The sequence below is a fragment of the Dermacentor albipictus genome, chromosome 2 (genome assembly GCF_038994185.2).
Source record: "Dermacentor albipictus isolate Rhodes 1998 colony chromosome 2, USDA_Dalb.pri_finalv2, whole genome shotgun sequence".
NCBI classification, from domain to species: domain Eukaryota; kingdom Metazoa; phylum Arthropoda; class Arachnida; order Ixodida; family Ixodidae; genus Dermacentor; species Dermacentor albipictus.
In genome coordinates, this window is record NC_091822.1 from 135,052,994 (window position 1) to 135,069,043 (window position 16,050).

The 16,050-nt window shown below is 43.5% G+C and overlaps 1 protein-coding gene and 1 pseudogene across 1 annotated transcript in view; one reads left to right on the top strand and one right to left on the bottom strand.

The window, feature by feature from the left end:
- The window catches only part of LOC135918041 (cytochrome P450 3A41-like), an 82,392-nt gene extending 66,641 nt beyond the window's left edge, over positions 1 to 15,751 (bottom strand). Inside the window, exons 1-3 of the mRNA XM_065451711.2 lie at positions 15,660 to 15,751; positions 13,348 to 13,400; positions 12,837 to 12,933 (exon numbers count right to left, since the gene is read on the bottom strand). Coding sequence (XP_065307783.2) covers positions 12,837 to 12,933; positions 13,348 to 13,385 — 135 coding nt within the window. The 5' untranslated portion in view covers positions 13,386 to 13,400; positions 15,660 to 15,751. The remainder of the gene's footprint in view (positions 1 to 12,836; positions 12,934 to 13,347; positions 13,401 to 15,659) is intronic.
- LOC135917555 (uncharacterized) lies at positions 9,903 to 11,912 on the top strand (annotated as a pseudogene).
- Positions 15,752 to 16,050: the final 299 nt, after the last annotated feature.

Sequence of the window (16,050 nt, forward strand, 5' to 3'; positions counted from 1 at the left end):
TGTGGGTGAAATCAGTCGAGAGTGGCTGGTGGTTTTCTTGCTTAAGGCTTTGAGAAAGAACGCGAAGGACAGGGACTGAAATTGTATTTATTTATTTATTTATTTATTTATTTATTTAGTGTCTCATCAATTATTTATTTGATTGATTCATTCATTCACAAGCATTAACATGATAAAGTACCTCAGGGGCTGTGATTGATGCCGTGATGAGTAGCTTCGCATTAATATTCACCACGTAGGTTTTTTTAACATGGGCATAAATCCAAGTACACGAGCGTTATTGAATTATGTCGGCATACACATGGCGGCCGCCACAGTCGGGAAATGAACCCACAACCTTCCGCTCAGCATCATAACGCCATAGCCACAGACCTACCCTGTTGGGTAATACAGGAAAAGAAAAAAGTGATAGGAAAAAGGCGGGGAAATTAATGAGATATACTTCAGACGATTCAACGATTAGGGGCAGAAATAAACCCTTCAGAAGAAGACGGCGAAAAGAAGCAGGACAAATAAGCACTATTGAAGAAGGCAGAAAAAAGGCCCAAACGGGAAGTACGTTGGACATTGAGCTTTATTAGGCTCAGCCCGCTTGGCTACTCTGCACCAGGCAAGGGAGTGGAAAGAATGAGGAAGGATCTGCAGAAAGCTAAAGGGATACAGATGCTCTCACACGGTGTGTTGTAGGTGTGGATCAACATGCGCTCAAGCTCGCTGGAACAGGAAAGGAGCACGAGATTTGTGGAGACCATGATTCAGCTCCGTTGTACACGCAAACAACAGCTTGTGCAGTTCCGCATTTCGGTCAGGAAGAGCGAGATAATTAGAGAAACGTATTGAGGCCACGTGCGTGCAAAACATCGGGGCAGAAGTGGAGCAAGGTGAGCAGGTGGTCACAGCAGGTGCGTCGACTGCATGATGGAGGATGTTGTCGGCACATAGTTCCTATCATGCTCGTGCCCCCTGCAACTCAACTTTCATAGCAGTTGGAAGAATTCGTGGGTAGATCTAATTGGTCTGTGTTGCCGTTCCTGTTTTTGCTTTTCAGTTTTCCTAAGCATGGCTACCAGTGACACTTTATTGCTATGCACTTGCACGGCAGGCACAGACGCCAGGCAATGTCAATGGCTCAATGGGGCTGTCAGCAATACATTTTATTAGACTTTTCGCCCAAATACTTATTTTTTTAGGATGCAGCAAACACATCGTCCTCGTCTATATACAAGGGTCCTATAGATATATTGAGTGAGAGCAATTGACGGTCAAACCAGGGGCGCTGAATGTGTCAGTAAGCAAGGCCCAGTTCAAACAACGGAACATGATAAATAGGAGGGCCGATTTGCCTATCTCGCAATGGATTTGGCGCGGCCAACTACTCTCCAAGTGTCCGCACCCCCACCCATCTCTCTACAGTTCCTTCTTACCCTGCTGTCGTCTTTTCTTTGCGCTTCTGATACGTGTTCTTGCTTATTTGCTAGCTGTTTGCGCTAGAGGAAAATTTCCACATAGCGTCCGTCCATGTATTCAGCCACCGTTTTGGTACCGCCATGATACATGAATTTGATCCCTTGGCACGTGCTCAGACACTTCCCGAAAGAGGGCTCAAACTAAAATAATAGAAGTGTGTACAACTTGATCGCATAATGAGCTACCCCTTACAAAAATCAGTTTAGACTGTCTATGTGAAGTCTATAGACTCTTTATAAACGGCCTTGCCTTTCTATAAATTCGGTCTTTTGTTGGTACAAAGTTTATAGACTGTCTATAGACGAAAGTCCATAAGGTTTCCATTTCTTTTTGTCTACTACCATTCTGTAGATGGTATATAGAAAAAGTCGATAAGATGTTTGTTTCTTTTTGTTTACCTCCCTTCTATCGACTGTCTATAGACGTAGGTCAATACAGTCTCTATTTACTTTTGTCCATTATTTTTCTATAGACTGTATATAGACGAAAGTCCATAAGGTTTCCATTTATTTTTGTCTATACTCATATTCTACAGACAGTCTATTCAAAAAGTTGATAAGATGTTTGTCTCTTTTGTCTATGTCCCCTCTATACCCCTCTATAGACTTTCTATAGACGAAAGTCCATAAGCTTTCTATTTCTTTTTGTCCACTCACACTCTATAAACGGTCTATGGAAAAAAAGTCGATAAGGTGTCTGTTTCTTCTAGTCTATCTCCCCTCTGTAGACTGCCTATAGACGAAAGACAATAAATCTCTATTTACTTTTGTTCATTCTTTCTCAACAGGCTGGCTATAGACGAGAGTCAATAAAGATTCTATTTTTTTGTCTACTCGAATTCTATAGACCGTTTATAGAAGAAAGTCGATATAGTCTCTATTTACTTTTGTCTGTTCTTTGTTTATAGACTGTATATACATGCAAGTCAATAATATTTCTGTTTCTTTTTGTCTACTCCCGGTTTATAGACTGTTTACAGACAAAAGTTGACAAAGCGTACATTTCTGTTTGTCTGTTTCTAGCCTTTCTTCACACGCACACACACACACACACACACACACACACACACACACACACACACATATATATATATATATATATATATATATATATATATATATATATATATATATATATATATATATATATATATCTATATATATATATATATATATTGCTGCGTGACTGGCCGCTCGGGGCACGTTGCATGTAATCGGGGATTGCGGGCTACTTCGCGCTCGGACAAAACACTTCTGTGGAGCACGTGTTAAGCAACAGAAAGCTGTATAGGGAGTTTCTCATGTTCCTGTACAATTTTATCATGGACAGTTTTCATCTAACTATAAGAATTGAGATATTAATTGACACTAATTGTCTAATCAGGGGGAATACAAAAAAAATGATCTGAGTATCTCCAAGCGACGGCGAACAACATTACCTTGATTCTCTCCAGCTACATAGCTTTTGCCTATCTTAAAGTTTGGCTCAATTTAAGTGATACACTCCGTATACTTCTTTGCGAATCGAATTGTTTTCCACGGTTTCCTATATCACCCCCGGTGAAGGCCATGGGGTGCGACGTCACTAAAGGTCATGTGAACGTGTACGAACAGCCCGTATATATATATATATATATATATATATATATATATATATATACATCCCAATGTCGTTAATCTCGGCCCAACCCGTGTACGCTGTAACCAAGCGCAGCTACCGGTGGATAATACGGAGCTGCGTTTTATATAAGCCACTGAAGTTGTATACTGCTGAGATTGCTGTAGAGCCTGTTTGTAGGCTTTAGTACACACATAATGCATAGCTCCGCATCTCTCGCCCACATTATATGATCTACATATTCGCTCTCGGCAATCCCAAGACAGTATTCACAGTTGTCATAGCATGACTTTTTTTTTTCAGTTTCAGTTTCAGTTTATTGAGCATTTGAAATGTTTTTGCGGCAGTAGAATAAAGAAAGCAAAACACCGATCCTATCGGGATAATAGATGTTATGAACGACAACTTCAGCTACAAGTGGATTCCAAACAGGCATCAAGCTAACAGCAGAGAGTCTCGCAATGTTTGTAGCTGACAACGCAGACTTTGTGAATGTGCAATAAACCATTGTCGCGCATGTGGTGTGCGCGTTGTGTGTAGTCCGATTCTAAGATACCTTTCACATTGCCCTCATATCTCGGCTGCATCACTAACATCAGGTGGTTTTTCGTTGGCTGATATCCTGCACTATAAGCTCGTCAAAGTTTCTCATTCACTTAAAATATGTGCTAAATAATCTGAGCCCATCCAATATTTCGCAGGTGGTACACCTGCGCGGTCACGCATATGAGTACGTCATTGCTGTACTGATTGCTTTCACCTATCATCGGAACAGAAAATTTGCACTAACATATCTGCGGGTATCACATTTGGCGATACGCTGGAAGATAGGCTAGAAATGCACTGTATGTCGCTTGCGATAATGCCAGCGCCTGAAGGGTCATGTAACGGCTTTTACAAACAGCTCATTCATCCAAGTGTGGGTTCCAGTTTCATACGATAGCCCACAGCGTCGGTAATAAAACTTGCCCACGCATTTCCTTCATCCATGAAAAAAAAACGAAAAATGGAAAAGAAAAGCAACCCGTTCCGCATGCGCGGCGCGTAGAGAGAGAGAAGGAGACAAAAAAAAGGAAAAGGAAAAGGCGCTCGGACTGCTCGGAATGCGCACGCCCTCGGCGCCGGACTTGCTGCGCATGCACCAATCCAGGTACGGTGGTGCGCCATCTGCCCGCGTCAATTTGAATTCTCAACGAGCGCGCCAGGCTTGTAAACGCTTGTAGCGTTGTGATGTGTCTGCTTGAACCTTGGTGTCTGTGTATGCGTGTCTTCTTTGTGGCATCACACGTCAACCAGACTGAACGGTAAGCTTTAGCAAAGATGTTTTCTATCAATAGCGCAGGCGTCTCGGGCATAGTGTCGGTTGGTCGTTCACAGATATGATAACGCGCTCTTGTTCTCGCTTCTACAATGCGGAATGTTTTACGGCAATCGCTCGCTCATGCTTGTTGATTTTAGCGTCATAACTGATGTGCGTGGCGCTCGATCCGGCCGCCATGAATGCTGCGCCGGATGTGTAATAAAATTCTCGTCACACGCCTTACGTATATATCTGGAAATTGTGTTGGCATGAAGAATTTTCAAACAGAGACAAATATTTTAATAAATTCTAGTGCACTTGTGTGAAAGACGATGTTTTCTGGGCATGTATCAGCAGTGTGTGCTGCTGCCGTTTTCGTATAGTTTAAAAGTAGCAGTATGTTTAAGGTTCTTGACAACCTATCTAAATAACTTTGGAAAGTTACCACAAGCAAAACACGAGACTTGAAGAAATATCTAGATTCACCCAATCTAAATATGTGCAGCGACAAAAGCTTTTGGAGCATGAAACATGCGATAAGCTCAGTCACTCGCAGTTTTGCAACTTAGCCGAAAAAAATTAGAGAACAATAAATTAGTCTCTCAGAGAAGCACCTTTACGCATTTCAATCTAATGGCATTGTGTTTGAGGATAGTTGGCAGATGTCTTTTTTTTTGTCTCTTTTATAAAAAAATTTAGCAGCAGAAGTTACCTTTCAGGCTATTTGAAAAGCGTTAGGCGCCTTTCGATGCTCGGCGTTATGCAGTTTACGGGCTCTTAAACACTAGGCAGCTGCTGACACAGATTCGCATTGTGCCAGTCGTGCATAGTATGAAGCCGTTGTCGTACGTAATATGTGTTCCGGTTTTCATTACTGTTGCATTTAGTGTTGCCGTCTTAAACAGTTTGTATACTACATGCGCTGTACAAAAGAAAAAAGTGCCAGATTATTCATTTGGTGGTCTTTTATTAGCAGATAAGGTACAAATTATTCAAATAATTTAGTGGACATTGCATTAGAACGACAGAAAGCTGAGCTAGTTGGTAAGGATTCATTATGCAAAATAGAAGTGAGGCATGCAGACAGGACACAAGAGTAGAGAAGTGGACAACACGAACGCCGTAGAGGGCGTTCGTGTTGTCCACTTCTCTACTCTTGTGTCCTGTCTGCACGCCTCACTTCTGTTTTGCATAATGGACATTGCAGTTGTTCTACCCTTATCAACACACCTAAGAGATCGTAACATGTTTTAGCTGATAAGTAACCTGATCCATACGCCCCCATTCATGTGCATTCTACTGAACGTGTGGCAAATGTATTCATCTCGAAGTATGAGAAACGAGACATTGCAGACTGTTCTTAGCGGGAAAATATCGCAATTCTTAACGTGATTGTTCAAAACTGCAATCACTATTCTGTGCATGTTGGTGCGGCACTGGCATATTGCATCAACACCCGAAAAATGTGCACAGTCCAGCCGGCTATCCTTGCTTCGGCAATTATTATTATAGGAATCGTTTGGGATTCTTGCATTTGTTTGATTTGGTAAGTACACAGTGTGTCACATGAACCTGTCTTGAAACAAAACGTACCGTTGCTTGCACCGGCGACCATTAGGGTTTTCTAACTGCTCATCATACTCTAACATAACAAAACATCGAATTGGTACTGATTCACATTGCCATGTAGTCTACGGTCAGAGGTAACCAAGTTAAGTAGAGACATAAGTGATGAGAGAAAATTATATATAAGACTACTATTGAACCGTAAAAATAACTCGTTTGAATAGTTTTCCCTCACATTGTTGCATTTGCTTTACATGTGTGTCTCTGTATCCTTGTCTTCCGTGCTGTGCTCGTGTGGCCATCAATTACGAACTTGCCCAAGCCCTTGTCAGCTTTATTATACAAGGGATTCAATTCAGTTGAATCTAATACTGCATGTCAAGTAAGTGACCAGTTATTAGTTTTATCTAAATATTATGGACTGGTAGTACTTGGCAAGCATTGAACAACAATATTTTTTTATTACACATAAGCTGCAGCTGTCATAGACTGCCAGGGAATTTTCATGAGAACAGCCTGGGAAGGCTTGGAAAAATATCGGGGAATATTAAAATGTCCACATGGGCATGCTGTCTTGTTATATGTCATACAAAGTTTCCAGAGAATCTCTATATTAAATATATTTTTAAAACGTTTCACCTCATAGAAAGTTGAGGCAAATTGGTCCCATTTATTGAAAAAAGAAATGAAAGTCAAGCATACTGACATTGAATTTCTTACTCAATTTTTTATGCATTAAATAAATGTCCTGAGCCTCGAAACCCTAGAAAAATTACTCATGTTTGAGAGCACCCTAAATAATTTACTGTGATAGCATTCATTCGAACTATAGTTTCAGTTTTGTTTCCTAGGAGGTGCATATCTGTCGTGCCATGACACAAAGTGCTCGCGTGGTGGTTCTGGTGTTCATGTGGTATACCTAACTTGCAAACGTGTTAGCATGGCCAAGAGGCCTCATTGTCTGTAAGAAACTAAGTGACCATATCAATACAATGAATCCATCTGCTTTCTGTTGAAGTTATGGCCAATGACCCTTTCATTTACGAGTACGAGAAAGACATTTAAATGTGTATTAAGGAAAATAAATTACAATCTTTGGCTTGAGACTGAATAATCCAGACACTCTTCTGAGCATATCGCTCGGCGCGGGCATATTTAACTACAAGCCAAAAAATGTACAGACAGTCCAACTCGGTAACCTTGTTTCAGCAATTTATATAGAGAATATCTTGGATAATTACAATGATGTGTCATAAATGAACTTTCATTAAAAGCAACATACTGTTGCTGCAGCACCAGCAGCAGTTGGGACTGTTTAATTGTTCATCATGCTATAAAATGAAACATTGCATAATTGTACTGACATGTATTCACAAGCAGCCGCTACTCATACTTAAACCGCATTGTGCATTTACTTAAATGGTTTGAGTAAATATATGAAGCTGCTTAATGAACATACAAAGAATACATAATTGTTATTTTTGCCTCACACTGTTGCATCTACTTATTTGCAGGATCTTTGGAACATATGACACCAAGGTCAAGGCCGTCCTGGCGGCCTTGCTTGTCAAAGGGAAGTTGTCTGCAAATCTGTAAATAGTCTATTTCTATCATAGCGTGAGGCCGGCATTTTAAGAAAAGTATTATATTGTGCAATAAAAAGAGTTAATTCAATGGCGGTGCACTTGTTTTCTTTTTTGCATTGCATGATTCAGCACAAGTGGAATTGCTTCAATTTTCTTCTGTGTATGCAACATATGAGAGTGCAGCTTGTTCAGGAGCATTATTAAGGTATTGACATTAACGCTTAAGTACGGATGAGAAGCAACACGTGAACATACATAATATACATTCAAAAATATTTAGGCGCCCTATGTAACCAGAAATGTAAACTAACTTGTAGATAGCATATTTCGTTCAACCGGATTCATTGCATGCAGCTGTAATATTTCTTAGATGTGCTCGTGCAGAACTACTCATGCAGTCTTGCACAAATATTCACGGCTACATGCATTCGAGATTTTTCGACTGCTTCCATCCGCATGTATGATTATCTATGTACAGTTCCCTGGGTACGTTCCCATATGCATGCTGGATGCAGTACATCTTTAATGACATTTCTAATACACTGCTCCTTAACAACGTCAGCAGCGAGTGCTTATATATAATCGAAGCGTATGTGGCAAAACGTATGGTTTCTGTAACTATTTTATAGGGTGTGGATCCCGGCGATTTTAGTCAATCTGGGCAATGAATATGCAAGATTTAAAAAGAACACGGTCCAAGATATACTATTATAAAAAGACCTACAGGTCCAATCTCTGACGGCTGAACACCATAAGTCGTAAATTCGGATATTAGAGCAGCATCTTTTTTTACATTATTCTTCGTTGAACAGGTTCACTGAATTTATGTTAGCTCGAACACCCTGTATTAACAATAATCGACAAATAGTGTAAGGCTAAAGTTTATGGAATAAATATACACCGATCTGCAGGAATTGTCTACAGACAGTCTATGGACTTATGACCTTACACTTTTTGTAGAATATACTAAAAATGTGTGAGTCTATAGACGCTCTATAGACTGTCTATAGATAATAAAAATTTATGTTTGTAGGCAAATGACTGCAGAATGTCTATAGAGAAAAGTGTATAGCAATATACAGTTCTACTTATGTCGACTGAAATCTACAGAGTGTCTGTAGACAAATGTCTATAGATAGTATACAGACATCTGCTTATAGACATTATGTAGACTAGTCTGCAAAAGTAAAACTTTGTACAGCTCTATGTTTGTAGTCTGAAGTCTATGGAATGATTATAGACACATGTCTATAGATAGTCTATCGACATTTTCTTATAGACATTTTATAGATTTATATAAGACTTCTAAATTTTATAGACTTTCTATAAAAATATTTGTGAGGGAAAATAATAAAGTTTAATTTTATTGAACGAAACTCTCTATGCATCGTCCAGTACTAGTGAAGTTGAGTTTTCAGTACGAGTCAACAGCAAGCGTAGGTAACAAGGTACTATTCAAAGAGGCTTCCTTGCGTGAGTAAGCGAATCTCGATCCTGAGCTATCTAAGGCCCTTGCAAAGCATTTCACGACAAACAAATTTTAAGAACAATCGCATCTGTATCAAAACGACACGCAATGGACTTCAGATACAATCCATACGTGATGGTTGTCTTTGTAATATATCTCGAGTACTTATAGCGTCATTACATATACAATATAAGCATAAGAATTTCATCATGGCGGCGCTGTCGAAGTTGTCATTTTTTCGCTGAGTTATTTCTCTAGGAAAAGCAATAGCTCTACATGTGTGCGCCACCATGCGCAAAGGAGCGCAAACAACTAATTGCGCGGGACCAGAAACAGTGCCCGTCAGTCAATCGGGCAACGTTGACAAAACGAAAACAGGCTGTGATCGTGCGAAACACGCGCATCATCGGTGCCCATGAGCGTCGACGAAGTCTCCAGGCGCATTAACGACAAATACCTGCCGACTACACCCACCGAACAACACGCGCCGTACAGCGGCCTGCCTAACGCGAAGCTCCATCGTGACATCGACGTCGAGGAGGTACGCGCGGCCCTGCACGACCTCAACAGCCGGTCGGCAGCTGACCCGGACCTCGTCACGAACAAGGCGCTCAAGAACCTCGATGACGGCTCGATTGAAAAGCTCGCAAAATACTACAACAAGTGCTGGAGAGCGGGTGCGCTGCCAAAGCTGTGGAAGACAGCCAAGACCATCCTGATCCCCAAGCCGGGAAGGCCGCCGGACACGGATAACCTCCGGCCCATCTCGCTCACCTCCTGTGTGGGAAAGGTGCTGGGGCACGTCCTGCTCAACAGGTGGCAAGACTACCTGGAACGAGAAGGGCTGTACCCGGCCACTTTGATCGGCTTCAGACGGCACCTCAGCACGCAGGACGCGATGCTGCAGCTCAAATACCAAATCATCGATGATGGCGGCAGCGCCCGCGACAACAAAGCAATCCTAGGGCTCGACCTGCAGAGCGCCTTCGATAAGGTGAAACACTCGGCGATTCTGACCCGAGTCTCCAAGCTCAACATGGGCGAAAGATCCTACAACTACATCAAGGACTTCCTCACGGACAGGACTGTCGAGCTACGAGCAGGCAACCTACAGACGCAAGAGAAGAAGCTCGGGATCACCGGCACACCGCAGGGATCGGTCATTTCGCCGATGCAGTTCAAACTGGTTATGATCGGAGTGGCCGAAAAGCTCGGGCCCATCGAAGACGTCAGGCACACCATCTACGCGGACGATATCACGCTATGGATGACCGGTGGCAGCGACGCCCACATCGAGGGCGCGCTGCCAGCCGCCGTCGACGCAATAGAAGATCAGCTGGAAGGCACCGGACTGAGATGTTCCCGTAGCAAATCGGAGCTTCTCATACTCCCACCTACCAAAAACAGCAGAGGCCAGACCAGACAACGCGAACACGAAAAAATAAGAATCGTCACTAAATCCGGCAACGTGATCCCCGAGGTCGGTAAAATTAGGATCCTTGGCATGGTCATCGAAAAGCACGGAAGAAACGGCGAAACCATCACCCGTCTCAAGGCAAAAGCAGCCAACGCTATTCGACTCCTGAAACGAGTCACTTCCCGAAAGGCTGGCATGAGAGAGGAGAGCCTAATTAGGCTCGTCCAATCCTTCGTCATCAGCCACGTCGCGTACGTTGCAGCCTACCACAGATAGCTGCAACACGAACGAAACAAAATCAACCTACTCATCAGAAGAGCGTACAAGACGGCGCTGGGCCTGTTCGAGTCCACGAGCACGACCCGCTTGTTACAACTCGGGATACATAATACGCTCGAAGAAATAGCCGAAGCGCAACGGACCTCTCAACTGGAGCGGCAGTCCATGACCAAAGCCGGGAGGAAGATACTGGACGATCTGGGAATTAGACACTCGAACGAGGTGGAGATGAAGCTTCCCGTCCCCGAAGAGGTTCGACGCCAGACCAGAATCGACCCCATACCGAGGAACATGAATCCCGAGTTCAACAAGTGAAGAAGAGCGGCGAGGGCCAAGGCTCTCATCGACCAGCATGCCAACGACGAACACGCGCGGTACGTGGACGCGGCCGAATACCAATGGGACGCCTTCGCGGCCGTCGTCATAGAGGCGTCAACCGGCGCCACGAGGACGGCAGCGAGCGTGAGAAGCGCCGGGGCGGAACAAGCGGAGGAGGTAGCCATCGCCCTGGCCATCGCCGACGCTGACTGCCGCACGGTTCTGAGCGACTCAAGACAGGCGGTGCGAAACTTCGCCAAAGGCCAAATCTGCAGGGAGGCTGAGCGCGTACTGCCAGCGGTCCAACTAGAAGAACGAAAAGTACGACTCAAGTGGTTCCCGGCACACGCGGGCGACTCGTCGGAACGCAATCAAAACCATAATGAGACGGCACACGCAGCGGCGCGAGCGCTAACCGACCGCGCCCCGGCGACAGACCGTCCGACGTGGTTCGGAACCAAGGACCGCATGACGGATTACAATGAAATCACGAAGGCCTACCGCCTGGCTCGCAGGACTCTCCCTCCCCCACACCCGAGACTGAGTCGAGCGGAGGCGGTAGTACTGAGACAGCTCCAGACCGGATCGCTACCGAGCCCGAGACTGATGAATCGCATATACCCCGAGACATATACGACAGATATGTGCAGAGTCTGGAGGAGGGAGACCGCAGACTACACGCACATTTTGTGGGACTGCCCTAGATATCCAGAGGAAGCAAAATCAAGAATGCTCCCACCGCGGCTCGCGGCAGCCGCGAAGAGCTACGACCAAGACGATCAGCTCTGGGCCGTCCAGCAGGTCCTCGAAGCGCTCGAAAGGCACAGACCCAGCGAGCCGGCAACGGCGAGCGGAGACCCGCGCCGAGTAACGGCGACTTCGAGGATGACGTAGGCCCTCGTCGGGGCGCGCGAGCGCCCAACTGCAGGCATAAATAAAGTTGCCTCCAAACCAATCCAATCGTTTGGCAGGCACAGAAATATTTACGCATTTAAAACATACATTTATGTACGTGTTACTGCAGAGAAGGGACACAGATGGGGATGCCGTTAAGACAAAATTATGATGACATAGTTATCTGGCACCAACGATATGGTGTGCCATTGGCTACGCCAATAGCGACATCGTTTGTCTCTCGCAGCAGAGACCGCGCGCAGCAATAGCTTCTTAAGTGGGTCCTTGTCTTTAATTAAATGAAATGTGCGGCCCCGCTGTGTCGCTTGAGAACTGCAGTGCATAACCGAGTCATGAACGCTATGATTAAGGCAATACGAAACACAAACGCGTAACATAATTGAAAACGACTTCGATGAATCCACTGGATTAACACAATGAACCGCTGATTGCACCCTTCCACGCATGATGGTGACTATGAGAAGAGCCATGTGTGGTATTTCAAATAAACAATGTGATAAACCCAAGCCAAACCTATGCGTAACCTCATCAAGAAACACAAAGGCGTAACGATTAATTGAGAAAGACTAATAAACCATCGGAATTAGCCCAGCAATAAACACCGGGGCCGCACATTCCAGCTTCGCAGGTTTTCCATCTCTACGGGGTGCATGGACGGTAATTTTTTTATTGCGCTTTATCTCACATGTATTTTTTTAATCATTTTCCCCTAACATGACCATCACGGGCACTTAATCCTGGTGAGCCGCCGTGGCAGTAAATTCCAACAGCTCGGCTCTGCTTTGAGGAGTAGTTCTAAGGTGAAATTCTTTTTCTTTAAAAGAACGTTTTTTTTATTGATACCAGGGAACGAAACACACCAATATTCACTTTGTCAAAAATACTATATCCAGATAAACTTACACTTCTGTCGGAAAAGTTCTTAAACTTGGCTACAAGAACCTCACGCAATATCTCGGTGTCACCGACAACGAGTGTCGGCACGCCACCTTGGAAAGACCTGCGAGTTTAAAAGAGAAAAAAAATATATATGTATCACAGTGGGTTTTAGCTCCCCGATTCCACTGACACTTCTTCATTATACGTCTGTGTCCTGCAAGAATTGCTTGCTAGCGCACCAAGCACCAAAAGTGTGAGCACTGACGCAGTGACCCTTTTCTTCACTATTGGTTGAATTGCAACGCAGCGCTTCGTTCAGAAAGAAACATGACCTAGAGTGGTATACAAGTATTATGCAGGGCTACGCTGGCGCTAGTCTTTGCAATGTGTTTCGTGGCAGAATAATTTTATTTCACAGCCACATTGTGACAGAGTTCGGTCACAATCATGTCAGTTTGTCACCACAGACACTGTTGGATCACGTTCACAATCAAATCAGATGTATCATGTGTAGGCAATAACGTTTCTCACTTACCCATAGAGACGGCCATGTCGGCTGTAGTTTCTTATCATTACTTCTTTCAAAGGCTGAAGAAGAATTAAACAAGAATGAATGAATGATTCGTTCATGCAAAAAAATATCACACTGCATGTGACAGTCTGCGATGTACTCTTCAGCCAGATGCCACTGTACAACTGCGCCTTGCATAGAACGATTTTTTTAAAGAAATACCCGATCTGTGAATGTACATATGTTGTAAATTTGTTTACATGCAAATGTATATATTACTACGTGCACCTGTCATTTATTTGAAGATACATCGTGGTTACGAATGAAGCAGTTGGAAATTAATGCATCGTGCTTTTACTGGTGTACTGGGTGTCTTTTGGTTCACCATTGTTTTGTAAATTTAGGGCAATTTATATAACGGTTGCACTATGTTCACCGTTCGGAAATCCATACTGCTAGCATCTACATAACTAGTTATTTGCGCATGTATGTACTTAACTAACATTATTGTGCTAGTTAGGGAGTTATTCATCTGAGACGGCTATTGCATTCGAGGAGCTGCAAGCTCGTCCTTGGCCTTAACAAGCGGGACGAACAATTATTGAACAAGCGAGCTCTTGATTGTGAGAGCTACCAAAACAATTATCTGACAACTGCAGGCTAGATCAAAGTGAAACTACATTGAAAGAAAAAGAGCGCACGTGACGTATTTCTCCCCTCCACCACCTTTGCTTCCGTTGTGGGCATCACCATGGCACTGCCACGCCTGCCAGATCATTGCAGCTGTCTGGCCCTAGATTCTTTCTTGTTCATTGGCTTTTGAGGGTAATCAGCCAAGAGAATTTTAGGATAAGGAAAGTGAAGCATGTGAGGTAGAGGTCATAGAGCGTACCCCTTTTATTCCAGTTTCAACTTTTATGGGCCTGAGTAGTTAGGTAAAACAATTGCTGGCATGGCTCTCGGAAAAGCTTTTTCTTTTCAAAATTTTATTAATCGAATTTATGCGTAAAACGTGCGTCTAACAGCTCGAATTATGCATCGAAGGTTAATAGTCAAGAATGTAATTTAGTCTAATCTTTTAATTATGGGCAGTCAGCCAGATCTTAACAATATCCTGCCAATGTCGACTACACGCTGTCAGCGCCTCATATCGGTAGGGTCGGCAATCGTAAGTGCGCGCGCTTGAAGCGCTGTTTGGGGCGAGCGTCGTCTGCATGCTACGCTCTTTGCTATAGGAATGTACACGTCCTGCCTTTGTCCTGCTCCAACGATACTGATAAAATTCTGGCTGATGGAACATAGCCAGCAAATTACTCGTATTTAAGGACACTCGTAAGGTAAAGGTCAGGTCAGAAGGCTATCTATATGGTCAGAATTTTCACATATTCGTGCAGAAAGCTTTTTAACGACCTCCTACATGAGACAACAACGGCTATTGTGCTCTGCGTCTGTGCCATTAGCAGACATTCCTTGGATTGTTACGGAGAAAGACGACAGAAAGCAACAGAATATACACATGGCGCTAACCCACAATGATTTCATTTCGAAAATTCGTGAGCATTTTTTATATCCGAAGCAACTACTGTGTATCTCACAAGGTACAAAAACAAACATGCTCACCGTATGAATAATCGATGCCACACGTCTCGTCTGCTTACAAAGAGTTCAACTTTTTTTTCTCGAACAGCGCGATTGATGGCACAGTGACGCTTCAGTTCAGTCTTCTAAATTATAAAGATATTGAGCTTCTATACTCGTTCGCATATACTCATTCCTGTTTATTTTAATTTATTTCAATAACTGCGCATTCAAGCAGCATTTGTTTGTGTCTGTAGTTTTTGTCAGTAAAGACATACGTTACGCATTCTGTGCATCGGTACGCATCCGTCTCTAAGGCACGTTGACCTTTGGCGCCATTCTGGTGCCTGAAGAGCTCAATATCTAATGCAGGTGACTTCAACTACCAGCATTAACGAACCAAAAGTGCAAGTTTGAGAATTCTGGCAAATTATTTCTCTAAAAGCCCCAAGGTAGTGGAAGGTTCAGGAAAGAGAGAAATTGTTATGCACCAGACTGCAGTGGGAAGCTACAAGAGAAAGCCACATGGCATTCTGAACCAACTGTGCGGGTTTCCTTTGTGGCTTCGTGCTACATTGCAGTGCATGACAATTTGCAAGACAGTTCAAACAGGTGTGCGCTAAATATGATGATAATTAGACGGCAAGTATCGAAATATGGTTGAACGGCACATGAGCTTGTGATTGAGCTCCTAAGCGCAATGAGTATGAAAAGGTTCTTTGCAAGTACTGGAAACTCTGTTTCTATATAGTTCCTACCTTGGTGTAGATGTCCACGCAATATCTCAGGTACTGACACAATGTCAGATGCGCGATGCCCTTGTCATTCCAAAAACGAAACGTTTTTCGCACCCACCTGTGTTCGAAGAAAACGAAAGGGGGCTGCAACTAAAACAGTGGTATCAAAAAATAAACAACAACCTTCTGAGACGCACAAGAAACATACACGTGTTTAACACCTTTAACACCTTATACACCTTATGAAATAAAAATGATAACACTCTTAGAGTTTCTTCACTTCGGCTCGCCGACCTGCTCTTTCTTCTCTGTTGTAACGTGGTAAACGGATAACTATGTTGTCATTTTACTCAAGACTGCTTGGGATGCACTTCGCGTATCAGGACTTCATTAAGCCAAAAGCTAGTATAAG